The sequence below is a fragment of the Crassostrea angulata genome, chromosome 4 (assembly GCF_025612915.1).
Source record: "Crassostrea angulata isolate pt1a10 chromosome 4, ASM2561291v2, whole genome shotgun sequence".
NCBI classification, from domain to species: Eukaryota; Metazoa; Mollusca; class Bivalvia; order Ostreida; family Ostreidae; genus Magallana; species Magallana angulata.
In genome coordinates, this window is record NC_069114.1 from 20915036 (window position 1) to 20929975 (window position 14940).

Below are 14940 nucleotides of genomic sequence, written 5' to 3' on the forward strand. Positions count from 1 at the left end.
GTATTAAGGCTGTATTTGTGTGGTGCTTGTGGAATTAAGGCTGTATATGTATGGTACTAGAGTTTCTAAGGCGGTATATGTATGGTGCTAGTGATATTAAGGCTGTATATGTATGGTGCTAGAGTTTTTAAGGCAGTATATGTATGGTGCTAGAGTTTTTAAGGCAGTATATGTGTGGTGCTAGTGGTATTAAGGCTGTATATGTATGGTACTAGAGTTTTTAAGGCTGTATATGTATGGTGCTAGTGATATTAAGGCTGTATATGTGTGGTGCTAGAGTTTTTAAGGCTGTATATGTGTGGTGCTAGTGGTATTAAGGCTGTATATGTATGGTGCTAGAGTTTTTAAGGCAGTATATGTGTGGTGCTAGAGTTTTTAAGGCAGTATATATGTGGTGCTAGTGGTATTAAGGCTGTATATGTATGGTGCAAGTGTTTTTAAGGCAGTATATGTATGGTGCTAGAGTTTTTAAGGCAGTATATGTGTGGTGCTAGTGATATTAAGGCTGTATAAGTATGGTGCTAGAGTTTTTAAGGCTGTAATGTATGGTACTAGAGTTTTTAAGGCTGTATATGTATGGTGCTAGTGATATTAAGGCTGTATATGTGTGGTGCTAGAGTTTTTAAGGCTGTATATGTGTGGTGCTAGTGGTATTAAGGCTGTATATGTATGGTGCTAGAGTTTTTAAGGCAGTATATGTGTGCTGCTAGAGTTTTTAAGGCAGTATATGTGTGGTGCTAGTGGTATTAAGGCTGTATATGTGTGGTGTTGTGATATTAAGGCTGTATATGTGTGGTGCTAGTGGTATTAAGGCTGTATATGTATGGTGCTAGTGTTTTTAAGGCTGTATATGTATGGTGCTAGAGTTTTTAAGGCTGTATATGTGTGGTGTTGTGATATTAAGGCTGTATATGTGTGGTGCTAGTGGTATTAAGGCTGTATATGTATGGTGCTAGTGTTTTTAAGGCTGTATATGTATGGTGCTAGAGTTTTTAAGGCAGTATATGTGTGGTGCTAGTGATATTAAGGCTGTATAAGTATGGTGCTAGAGTTTTTAAGGCAGTATATGTATGGTGCTAGAGTTTTTAAGGCAGTATATGTGTGGTGCTAGTGGTATTAAGGCTGTATATGTGTGGTGCTAGTGTTAATAAGGCAGTATATGTATGGTGCTAGTGGTATTAAGGCACGGTACTTATTGATGCGCGGCTCTTGAAAACACTGGCATCATTTTACTTTGAGTTCAAATTTCATCTTGTCCCAAAACGACATGCGCACTATGCATGATTTTATTTAAAATTCTCGCTGTAACCAAATCATTTTTTGTGTTAATATATAATAAAAAAGTTTATGAAAATCCAAATGCATTTTTATTTGAATTTTTTTTTATATTTGAGAAGTCCTCTTCCTTGGGATTTTTATTTCAATAGTATGTTGATTTTACTTTATCATTTTGACATTTCGCTGTACATGTCGAAATTATGAACAAGTATATTTTAATTTCATACAGAATTTGAAATAAAAGATTGAATTTAATGTAAATTATTTGAATCCTTTGCAATTGTGGCACAAACAACTCCCTGTGTCTTTGATTTACTGAATGCCACTTGTCTACGCTATTTAGGGACAATAACCCTTGTATATCCTCTACATGTATATAAGAATCCATTTGGTGCTAGTGTTTCACAGGTTCACATTAACCTGGTGCATTTAATTTTAATTCTTTATCTCATTTTCAAAAACTGGTTTTGAAATATATGCACAAGAGATTGTGGAAATCAGGATTGCATTTATTGAGTATTATAAGTATTATATAAGTCTTTCTACAGTCTTTCATTCAGTAAAACAAACGTACGTACACGTATAATGTCATCTTTTCAAACTACTTAAAAGTAATTAAACTTATTGATACCACTAGTTGGCATTCAGTCAAGATGGCAAGTAAAGTGGCAGACAATATTTCAAAGAAATAACAATAATAATAATAATAATAATACATGTAAATGATTGAATGAATAACATAATGGCTACAGCATGCCACATTTTTAGCAAGACATATGTTTACACACTTTTTCATAGTCTCTGTTTCTGTTTTCTCTGCATAAAATATCTACATAAATATGAGTATATATATAATATAAAAAATTTGTATCATTATAAATACATAGGATGCAACGATCATAGCGATTTTCCCTCAAATTGTAATATAGCAATTCTGTGTGTTCAATTTCCAAACATTTATACACTTTTATCTTATTTCTAAAGACGCACTCCTTAAGCTTCATAATTTCATAATATCATAAAAGCACAAAGGCACCTACATAATGATGGAAAACTGGGTAAAGAAATTCCTTAAAATATCTTTAAAAACTTTTTTGTATAAATTTGTGTATTGTGCATTCTTTCGAAAAAAAAAAAAGATCCTAAGATGGCAAAATTAAATACACTGTATTTTACAAGATTGCTCAAAAACATGTATGATGAACACCAATTTAAGTTGGCCACCTTAGTCAAATTTCTTGTTCATTTGTTCATTGCTGTACCACAGGAATAATTTTAATGTATCAATAAAATTTTCAGGTTTCATGTATGAGAGAGAGCTCTTTAATTTTCTGATTTTTGCATTGCTTTGCTCAACAATTTGAGTATTTATACCCCTCAATTTTGAGTAGCTGCGAGCCTCATAGCCTGCTGCACATTCTGAAAAAAAAAGTAAAATCTGTATGTCAAATATATCTTAATTACCACAAGTACTTTTTCATACAAATGAAAGGAAATGTGAACAAGCTGACATACCCTGCACGCTCCCCAATTACTTGACAATGCTACACATAATTAATGACATAGTGTGTAATAAATGCACAAAATAATTTGATGAAGGGCATAAATCGCAAAAAAATTCCTTCAAATTTGCACATACATCTTTTTCTAAACCTACAAAGTTTCAACAATTTCCTTGCACCTGTTAAAGAGAAATTGCGCTTACAAAGTGTTCATAACAACATTCAATATAAGACCAAAATTTTAAGTTTAAAAGGGACAAAATTATCAGTTAAATAGGGAAATTTGAATTCCATGGTAATATGCACATTGTTGCCAAAATACCTAAAAAGTTTCTAAAAATTCTTTGTTAAAGCATTCAAAAAGGAGCAGCAATTACAAACTGTTCAATACTATTTCAATATATGGCCAAAATTTCAAGTTCAAGGGACCAAAATTCCTTGAAAAATTAAGGAATCGAAATTTCCAACACATTGTGTAAACACCTACAAAGTGTCTAAAAAATCCTTGCAGCAGTGTAACAGGAGTTGGCTAAATAAAAAAAGTAGGACTGACTGACTTAGGGACCAGTCAAAAACATAATACCACTCACAACTTATGAGAAACATTTTTTCTCTCATAAATACAAGTTATCATAACTGTATTACATTTTCATAATCTCCACACTTATTTTTTGTTGTTATTAACCTTTATTATTATGTCAAGCTTAATTACAATGAAATAAATAAATTGCACATACTTTTGTGATTTGGCCAATGCAGACTGTCAATGAGGAATCGTGTTTCCTTGAAATATGCAGGATCCCGATTCAAGGCATATTGAAAAAGGTTGCATGCATTGTCATAAATGACAATTTCAGGAGGTTCTGAAATTAAAAAAATCTACAAACTGATATATGAAACTTCAAATATATTTGAAAAGTTAATGCATAATATATATATATTTATCAATTTGTTTTATTCAGCATACTGTGAATTAAATTACTGCTTGCGGCATACCATTTCAAGGATAACATGAACCAGTAAAGATTTGGCTGTCCACAAACATTGACCTTCACCAATTGAAATGATTTTAGAGTACGTAATATCTATTTGATAACCATCCTGAATGTCACTTAAATTTTATCATGTCCTTAAATTCTTAATATATCTTAATATATCTTTGTCTGGTTTCCCTTAGTTGCAATGCATTGATCTGTTGACTTTCATAATTGGAAGATACTTGCGTTCAAATCTTGTCTTCAAGAAGGTAAACGGGACGTTCGGAGACTCAGCTGTCACCATTACTTCAAAACCATAGCATACCCCTAATTCAATAAAATATTTACATTAAATAATCATTTAGAGCTACAGTATACTCACATAACATTCATTCATAATAAAGAGTGCATGAGCATTGCCTGCATGATGCACAAATACAGTCAAACTCTATATTTGTAACAATGATATCTCAAATACATGTACAATGGATATGTTACAATTACTTATAAGTATCATACCCTTTTACTTCACATATTGTAACTTCAAAATTTTGAATCCTTAGATGTTTTAACTTTTTCTTGATATTATTAATTAAGAGTTGTTTAAATCCAAAGCCATAGGTCATACCATGAGGACAAAATACTGTAAAAATCCCTGGCAACAATGAGGGATGTCGTGCCCCAGTTTTTTTACATGATCCAACTGGTTTTCTGCAATCAGCTTCATATCTACCCCTCTTGCAGACAGCAGGCATAGAAGGGTAACAAGCCAAAGGCAAAGACTCTTGATCTGAAACTTGTGATGACTGCACATCTCCAGTAAATGTAGCCTCAACACACTTTTGAATAATATCCAAAATAGGAAAGAATGACTTTGGGATGTATCCAATTTTGGTGAAAATCTCAAAAAAGATAGGAATGTTTTGCTGTAGCTGATTCAATAAAGATGATGGTAATTCAGAATCTGGACTAAGTTTTAGAATTTCAGCAATTAAATGAAGATTGGAAAAATGGAATGTGGCACACAATGGTGAGTCACAGGACAGTAGGATGAGAAATTCTTTAAACTCTGGGTTGCAGGTGAATCTTTCATCTAAGAAATAATGAAAAATTAACAAATGAATATTAACATCATCACTTTTTCAAATCAAATTCCCTTTCTAGACTTCAAAGATAAAACTAAAGAATAAATAGACTATAATATATAGAAAATTTCATGAATTATATTTCATTATATTATAATCTAAAGCCCAACAGGCATAGAATATATTTTGCATTTACATTAATACCAAATAATTTTGGCATCCTAATGTAAAAATGATAAAAGCAATGCATGCATGAAGAAACAAGACAAACTGATGCCTAAAATATGCCTAATATAATATAATTATATTATGCAGGAAATAATTGTGTGTTTGGAACATAGTTTGACTAATATGGGATATGAAAAACTTTTTTATTCATAAATGAAGAAAAAAAAAATTCAAGATGACTATAAATAACAACACACATGTAGTAGGTACATGTAAGGCAATTATATATTTTTTCCTTAAACAATGTTTAATATATACAAGGGAAAACATTAGTAAATAACTTATTTCAATAAAATAGTATTTAATTTAATAATTTTGTACTTTACCTTCCATTTCATGTATTTCTGCATCAGGAAGAAGAGGAAGGAGACAAGGTGACACATCAATAACCTTTTGCCTCAGAACTACCAGTTCTTCTCTTGATATGCCATATTCACTTTTGGCAAAGGATCTGAGGTAAGACCTTGTTGTCTTGTCTGGGATAAGCATCCGGTCATTGTATCTAGTATAAGAATAAAAACAAATTATTATTAAACAACAAATCATTAATTTCATTCTTTTGTAAAACATATACAAAAATGCCTTAAATTACGAATATGAAAAATAAAGCTTAACTAGCCCTATGATAAGCAATTAATTTACTTTGTGATACTTATCTTTTTATTTTGAAAACTGGCTCATCATTGTCCACATCAGATCCAAAAACAACAGGCAAAGACGCTCTTTGAAAGGCCAAAGATGTTCCATCGAAGAGCAATATCTTTGGCTGCTTCCCACAAGATGGAGCCTTGCACACAAATGCTAAAAGAAATAAATAGTTCATGTATTGTGAATTTGTTCTATAATAGATTTATTAAACTAATCAATCTAGCTTATAATGATCGACAATTAAAGAATTTGTTTTGTAAAAAAAGACAACAAAATTTATTCTATTAATCAATCAATATCAAATCATGATTATACAATCATATATGTTCATGTAGTACAATTATAGTTGTCTTCCAATTGATAGCAAATTAAAAATTCAGATCAACATTCCTCAATACCGGCATTTCTATGATGTCAGCAAAATTCTTAGAAGTTCAAAAAATTTCTTTAAGTTATAAATTATTAATATGAAAATTACCTCCACTATAATCAATGTCAAGTAATCTCATGAAGCAATACCAACTCCATCGAAAATGGGAGTACATAAATGAAGTGGTAAAATTCTGATTTCCAGCATCTTCGTGATGACAAGACATTGTTTTATAAAATGCTGAGAGAGTAGACCTGCATAATAAATTTTATAAAAAAAAAATAATCAAATAAAAGTATCAAATAATTTCATATATACCATGCATAGCTTAATTATTTTCTATTCCGAAACAAATTAATCCTGCTCTGTATATGCACACACAGAATTACCCCCAAACACAATCATGCATAATGTAGGCATTCATACAGCTATATGTGTGTTATAAGGGGTATATTTTAATTCAGATACACATGTATTCATTTTTATCCTTTCCCAAATCCCCATAAATTCTTGAAATATACCCTGAATGAAAGAACTGGAACATGTAGTCTCTAAGTACTTCATAATGGACAAGAAATCTTCCCATGTTCAGTAAGCAATCATCAAGTCCATCATAAGGCAAAAGATTTCCACAAAGAGAACAACATTTATGATAGCCTGCAAAGTAAAGCAAAGAAAAAACTATTTATAGTAACATTATTTGTGTATGTAATCAATGAAATAAATTTGCATTCATTTTATCATCAATTGATGCATGTTTAATATATCACTATTATTGGATAAGACGTAAAGTCCAAAAAACTAACATTGAGCTTCCCTGAATCCATATCTGGTGACAATCCATGACATCTCTTTAAGGGCAACTAAGTTTTCTTCATTAGATGAAACACCACAGTTTTGACAAGAAGAGTTATCTGTTGGAATAATTTTAAGTATTCCATCTTCTTCAATTAAAACATCTGTGATGTTTTTACAAAGATTTTCCTTTTGTATTGCTGTTAGATTAAAAGGAATTGCAGCTGTTGACAGGGTTTTTAGGGAATAGATATTAGATGCCTCTGGTGTTTTTGCCATTGCTGTAAACAGTTCAAACAAATCAGAGTTGTCATAGAAGTCTGGATTTTCTAATAATTTTTCTAAATCCTGCAGGTGTTCGCATCTTCTCTGACAAGAAAGGCATTTAAGTTTTCCATAGGAGAACCCGATGATGGCAAATGGATGGCAATGATTGTCAGTCCTGATGGCATAGGTGTTCTCCATCCCCCAGTTCAACTTCTGACAAAGTGTCTGATAAAAGATAAAATTTTTAGTTCATCTACAAAGAACAGTTCTTCAAAGAATATAATAAGTAATTACTATCAAGAAACCATACCACTACTTTAAACACACATATATTAGCAATTTCCAAATATTACATAATCATAAATAGGCATATTCAAAGGAATTTAAGTTTTATGTATATCTGTATAAAAGGATGCAACTGTAACAGTAAACAAAAATCAGTGTGACTGGTATAGGATATGGTTAAGTTAACTTATATGTGTATATATTTTAGAAGCACATATTTTCATATAATACAACAACTACCAGGTATTGCTACTTTTACATGTGTCATTAATGGCATTAAGGTGAATATATGTATTGTACTTCAAGGTGGATAAATCATATCATATTGACTGGAACTCCACCCGAACCCCCCCCCCCCCCCCCCCCCAAATGATATTTAAATATCAATACATAGCTTATAACATATACCTTTTCTTGTGTACAGGAATTTTCTTCACTGTAACGATGATCCTCTACAATCAGACACATTAAAGAACTAACACATAAATCTATATTCCACAAAGTTTTTGTATGTAAAGTATATGTAGAAAGCTTAATTGTAGATATAACACCATGACATGGACCAATATGCAGGGTATTCTAAGATTAAATGATGAGTTTTATTATTATACAAAGGTTGAACAATGTTATTTTAAGTGCATAGTCAAAAGTGAAAGCTAAAATTCATGCTTGTGCATGGCAATTACCGTGGCTCTTCCATTAATTTGAACTTATCCTTATACAGTATTTTGGGGGCATAATCACATTTGCAGAAAAGGCAAGAAGTTTAAAAAAATACAAAAGAATTGAATCATAATTTTTAACACAAAATTTTTTTAATCAGTTTGTATGATACACAGTATAATTCAGTTATGAGACTATAATCTTTCAAAAGTTTATCATAATTCATTTTCATTGTCTTTGCATGAATATATATATCAGATACCCAATATCAAAAATGAAGTACATTGTAGTCTGTAGATATTAATCAAAATTTCATATTAAGCAATCTTCTTTGGTGTTAAAAGTTTCCTTACAGGTCTTTCATAGATGCATGTAGCCATGAATGAACCATTACCTGAAACAGTAATCTCCTCAGAATTCTCTTCAACACTGTAAAGATTCTTAAATTTTCTACAAAGCTCTTTAGCAGCTTCAACATGTATACATCCTGCATACAATTCCTCTACATCTGAAATGGAAAAATACATATAATCATCATTGAGATGGTGACCATCTCAAAGGACCTAGCTTGCTTATAAACAAAAGATATTAGAATAAAAAGCATTTAAAAAGACTTGCTTTAATCTTAATAGGCATGCATCTGTGCAAGATTGGGCTAATGAGAAAGAATGTGGTGGCTCAATTTCCGTGGAATAAGTGCATGGGTACCTCTCATCCACGAATCAACATCCTCCAAGAATTAATTAAATTAGGGTAATAAAGTCATATTTCCTTTGTAGATTTTAGAGAATACACGAAATTATGTCGATCCCACGAACCTATAAAATTTTAGCAATCCACAAAAATTGGCCCCCACGAAATTTAATGATTCCACAGTATATCAGGTATGACCTTCACATTTGACCAAAAGTATTGTTCAAAGTCCATATAAACCCATTACCTATAAATTATGTTCATGTAAAATTAGTGCCAATATGGCTAAGGGGAAAAGTACATGAATATGATCTGAATTTTTTTTTAATTTTACCCAATGTGACCTTGACTCTTGACTTAGAACTCTCTTCAAGGTTAATACACACCCTTTTACCAAGGGCACTCTGTTGGTGAAGAATGATTCATATTGGACCTAGGGGAATTAAATGATATATAATCCAGAAAAGGATTTTTCATATAATTCTGCTATAACCTTATAACTTTAAACCATAAAACTTAATTGCATGGTTATAGATGGGTGTGTGTGAAGTATGAGACAAATTTAGCAAAGGAGAGAAAAATATGCTTCAAACGAGGACAGACAGAGGGATGGACAGACAGACGGACTGATTACTAAAGGGTGCCTGCTGAGCGGGGTCCTAATAATTCATGTAGCTGAAATGACATCATGATTTTGAACATTTCTATTCAACTTTGTATTTCAATTAAAAGATGAAATTTACTTTGAAAATTACTTTGACTATAATATATAATATTTAAAACATAAATTTTCATGATTATGATTTTTTGAAAATAAAAACATGTAATTATAATTTTAAAATTATGGAGTTAATTGGACTCATACCTTCAGAGGTGCAAGATCGAACTTTGTTCATGAAATAATGCCGATCTGAGTCACAAGAGCAGGCGTATCCCAACTGTGGCATTTTTTGCACAATTATAGGTTTGACGTTCTAAAATTGAAATTTAAATACTCCTTAACTTAATTGATAAAAAACATATTCAATCTGCATGCAGCAATCAATATAGAGAACAAACTGGTTGTCATTAGTCTGTGTAAATATATATAACGAACAGATTGAATTTAATATTTTCATTGAAAATTTAGGAAATACAAAACTAGATTAATTATATAACAATTAATTAAGTTAAGAAAACAAGAAAAATAAGTGAATGTAATAAAGTCTTTACACTGAGTGTTTTGTCAGTTGAATTCCAATCCATTAAGGCACACACTTCAATATTTTTATCCAAAAAAACACATCCCCTGCCTTGAAATATAGAAAATAAATATAATCTGCAGTCCTCTGAGCTTTCCCCACCGATTTCCAAAAAGACATCACCACTCAGAGGCTGGATATTTTGATGAATTTCAGAACTTGCAGTAGAATTTTCACTTCGGTGATAACTTGATGGCGGCCTGTCAGTAGAAGACGCAGTTTCCTAAAAATGAGAATATAAAATCCCCTTTAAATAACTATATAAGGGAAAAACTCATAATTCTTTTATTCAATCTTTAAATTACAAGTCCATATCGTAAATGCATGTACTGTATAAAGTAAGAAATTTATCTAATGAAATAAAAAGCTAATTACAGCTTTTCTTGATTTAATTTTGGTTGAGGCACTTGAGGGTTTCCAGGGACGTCTCTTGGTTGGAAGTTTGGAAAAGTCCAATCCACATTCTCCCTGTACAATGAATCTTTTCCTCCAGTTTTCCACTGTAGGTTGAACCCTCTGTTTTAAAGAAAATTAAAGTATATGATATAAATAACATATAAATACAGATAATTTTTAAATACACTGTACCTCCAGGATTAAAAAAAAATACATACCTTTTTTTTAACATCTTTAGGATCCATTTTAGATTTTGGAGATTCTACATACGGGATTGAAGACTTGACAAGTCTGCAAATTCTTCTGTGTAAATTAACAGTACGTAAATTTGTGATTTATTGATCTAAGTGATATATATTATATTATCATGGATAAAATGTAAAATTCATATATTTGTAGATGCCTAATTAAAGGCAAGGGGTTCACATCTAAGTAAAATCACGAGAAGCATATATCTTGCAGATTTAAAATTATAAATCTCTTTAATATGAACATGCAGTATGTAAATTACACATGTGTGATCTACTATTATAGCTGATATAAGTAATATAAATCATGGATAAAAATTTAAAAATTACATATTCTAGAATCTGCAAAAAAAAATGACATGGCATTATTTACATCGCATCCAATATATTATTTTCATTCCAAAATGATAATTTAATGCTTAAAATATACACCCTTAATCACTGAATATTGAGATTATATCTATTGCATGCCAAATTAACAAAACCAAGCTAAACATAGTTTCACATTTGATAAATTTGGTTTATTGACTGGTAACTATAGTGTTATGAGCAGCAAACTAATAGTTAACAATTTGATAACTATAGTATTCATCTGTAAATCTATATTTAACGATTACAATAGATTTTGCTGATAAATATAGATTCATGCACGTCTGTAAACTATAATTTACATTTGTTAACTATAGTTAAGAGTTGTTAGTCATAGTTTCACAATCGTGAAACTATATTTATCAGATAAATTATGTTTTGCAATATAGCAAATGGTTGTTTTCAGTCTTAATTATAGTTTTACACTTCTGAAACATAGATACCGGTAATAGCGTTAACTATGGTTAACAGATGTGAATTAATATAGATTAACTGCGTTAAATAAAGTTTCAAAGATGATAAACTAGATTTATTGACTGTTAAGTTTAGTTTAAGGATGCTAACTATCGTTAACAATATTTGACTGTTAACTATAGTTTACGAACCGTTAATTATAGTTAACGATTCATTAACTATTATATAGTTAATGATTCATTAACTATAGTTAACGATTCGCTTACTGTAGTTTTCATCTGCAAAACCATATTTAACGGTTGTAAACTTAGCTAGTTTCGAATGAAAAATCTAAGTATATCTGTCTGCAAATAACGTTAACGATATATATTTTGCTGATAAATATAGAGATTCACATCTGTAAACTATAATTTGCATTTGTTAAGAGTTGTTAATCATAGTTTTACACTTATCAGATAAACCATGTTTTGCAATCACAAATGGCTGTTTCCAGTGTTATACTGTAAGTTTATATAATATATATATAACCCCTCTGAAACATAGATGATCCCGTTATAACTATATGGTTTACAGATGTGAATTACAAATTTTCGTCATTAATAATAGTTTTCTGTCCGTAAACTATAATTTATAACCGTTAAACCTATAGTTTATCGACTGTGAAACTATAATATTAGCTTACTTTTTTTATCTAATAATTTATATAACCCCTCTGAAACATAGATGATCCGGTTTACAGATGTGAAATACAGGTTTTGTCGTTAATAATAGTTTTCTGTCCATAAACTATAATAAATTCATAACCGTTAAACCTAGTTTATCGACTGTGAAACTATGATTAGCTTATTTTTATTAATTTGGCGTGCCATATACCCCCCTCCCCCCGAGACGTCAAGATCGAGGGCTGGTATGATGATTTAATGATATACAGCAACCTCGGGCTAACATAGGATGCGATATAAAATTTGCCATGTAGTAGGCCTAATCTAAAAATATTTCATTCATAGTATACGAAATATTTTACCTGTATATATACCTTAGTTACAAATCATTTTTGTTCTGCTTGCAACATTTCCAGGTGAAACCGACATGTCAAACTGAGATACACAGATACACCAATACCTTCCTTTTCAATAAAAAAAAAATATACGCTTAATTATAAGTATATATATCAGCGGTGAATTTATGGCATTAATACACAGGATGTCTAGTAAGGTTAACGTAAAATGAAAGCGGAAAGTAAACAGAATTTGGCGCATGCGCAATGAAGATGGTGCTAAGGCTGGTGCTAAGATAGTAGATTACACTACTATAATACCTCAAACAATGGCAATAATAAGCAATTAGAACGGTAATATATGTATTATTTGAGATATAGAAATGATTACTGTTGAGAAACTCGATTATGTTAAAGTAAAATGAAAAACGAAGTTTCTGATTAACCAGGATCTCAGGTATGCTTACATCTTCTTTGTTTTGACCCCCCCCCCCCCCCGAATTTTTCTTTTTCTTTTACTAAAACCGGTTTAAATTTAGAGACAGAAGCTATTTCGAATTTAATCAATCGTCAATTAATTAATGTTTAAATGATATCTAACATTGTTGACAGATCTAGGTAGAAGACTGTAGCAAAACATGATTTTTACGAATATTTTCGTCAGGGTCTACTTGGTTTAGAGCTTATAGCGTGAAAAGTAATCCGTCAACATATTAATTATTTTACCAAATCTTTTTTCTAAGATGTCAATCTATAGAATAAACACCATTAATTTAAGTTTGAGTCCATAAAATAGTAAAAAAATTACCAAACGCGATAATAGCATTGCATTTTTTGTATTCTATTTTGATACATCAGGCCCCACCGTCACCAACTTTCCTCAAGTCAATACTCAGCCTCAAATCTGAGGTTTGACCTCAAATTTATGTACTTTTCTTTAAAGGATTTGAGTTGAGGAATGAGTTGAGGGATTTGAAAATTTTGGTGACGGTGGAGCCAGGTCCATAAAGCGTACTTACTTACAAAAATTTGCGCAAAATTATTGATGAGATATGACGTAAATAAATATTTATACTCTATTTTGTATGTTCAGTTCTAATTTTCCCAAAATTGGTAATTATTTTTAGGAAAAACGGACGTCTGTCAAATTTCATAATTGTCAATAATTTTCACAAGGGGGTAAACCCGTCTGAGAGGTGATAACAAACAAACTAGCATGTAAACATAAATATTTTCTTTTGTATATGTATTGCTAGAATGTATATTTATCATATAAAGCTAAGCATTTAATGATTGAGCCCATTTCTAAAGTGACGAGTATAGGACTACCTTAAGATTTTAATGTTTACAATGCTTTAGTAAGGCATTTTTAAAAGGCAACCAAAATTTGAGTGTCATTTGATGAGTTATAAGCGAGTTACAGAGCTTACAATTCTTCGCTATGTAAACAAAGCGTTTGTTTGTACATTTCGAATGTTGAAGGGAAAACTCCAGTTTTAGACCTAAAATAAATGTTTAATCGTTTGGAACTGTTTATTTATGCTTTAAATGAATAATAAGATAGACAAACCACCTTAAAAAAGATTTTTTACTGGTATATTGAACCTATGTAAACAAATACAGGGCACGAGCCTTGTTTACATGACGAAGAATTGTGAGCCCCGTATCTTGCTTAAAACTCAACGACTGGCATTCAAATTTCATTTGATCATTAAAAATGCATTCCTAAAGCATTGCAAATAATAAAAACAGAAAAATAAAATTTGACCAAAATCGTGACCATGCCCCTTTAAGAATTAAGATCTGAGATATAGGCCTATTATTTGTTTTCACAAAAATTTGTCTCATCGGATTACCATTCAACCCCTATACTGCCACTTGCTTCTTTAATATTTGTGAATGGTTTGAACAAGAAAAGCACTATACTATGTCCCGAGTTTTTGCTTCCACCACTTTTTGCTTGATATTTCAATCATAGTAAATACCTTTGTGCTCAAACTACGTTCATCCACTAATATGAAAAATGTCCAGATTATCTGTTTTGAAACGCCCCCTCTACCGCTTCAGGTTTCAATACACAAAATTGAAAGTCTACGGAGATTTTGCATTGCATCAGCCATTAACAAGCCCGGATGATAATGTTAAAAAATTGCGCGATGTATTCCGAGTGTATTCCGAATGGAGAAAAGATGTAAACATTTCCCATTACAAATATCCGTAAGAAAATTGTTTTCGTTCCTGTTAAATTTTATGAGTGAAAAGGGATAATTGTTCAATGAAGATATCTTGGATATATTCCCTTTCATCGATTTCAATTGTATTTCTTTCACAGGTATGTGTATTTTTTTTATTAAGAATCATCAAAAAGTGATGGAAGCAATAACTTGGGACAGACTATAGTAGTTATACAAAAGATTTGTCGCCAAAACCTAACTATGTAGGATTCGACAATTAAAGAAAATTCGTTTTCTCCTCAAGAAAAAA

The 14940-nt window shown here is 31.0% G+C and overlaps 1 protein-coding gene across 1 annotated transcript; it reads right to left on the reverse strand.

Moving 5' to 3' along the window:
• Nucleotides 1–1766: 1766 nt before the first annotated feature.
• On the reverse strand, nucleotides 1767–12775 carry LOC128180759 (uncharacterized). The gene is made up of 16 exons (XM_052848910.1): nucleotides 12496–12775; nucleotides 10647–10731; nucleotides 10408–10548; nucleotides 10004–10255; nucleotides 9657–9765; nucleotides 8493–8606; nucleotides 7844–7887; nucleotides 6895–7375; nucleotides 6610–6745; nucleotides 6197–6342; nucleotides 5727–5871; nucleotides 5397–5575; nucleotides 4386–4850; nucleotides 4004–4084; nucleotides 3518–3643; nucleotides 1767–2697 (listed from the first exon to the last, which is right to left on the reverse strand). The coding sequence occupies exons 2-16, from the start codon at nucleotides 10671–10673 to the stop codon at nucleotides 2504–2506; spliced, it is 2640 nt and encodes an 879-aa protein (XP_052704870.1). The 5' UTR covers nucleotides 10674–10731; nucleotides 12496–12775; the 3' UTR covers nucleotides 1767–2503.
• Between the last annotated feature and the right edge of the window lie 2165 nt (nucleotides 12776–14940).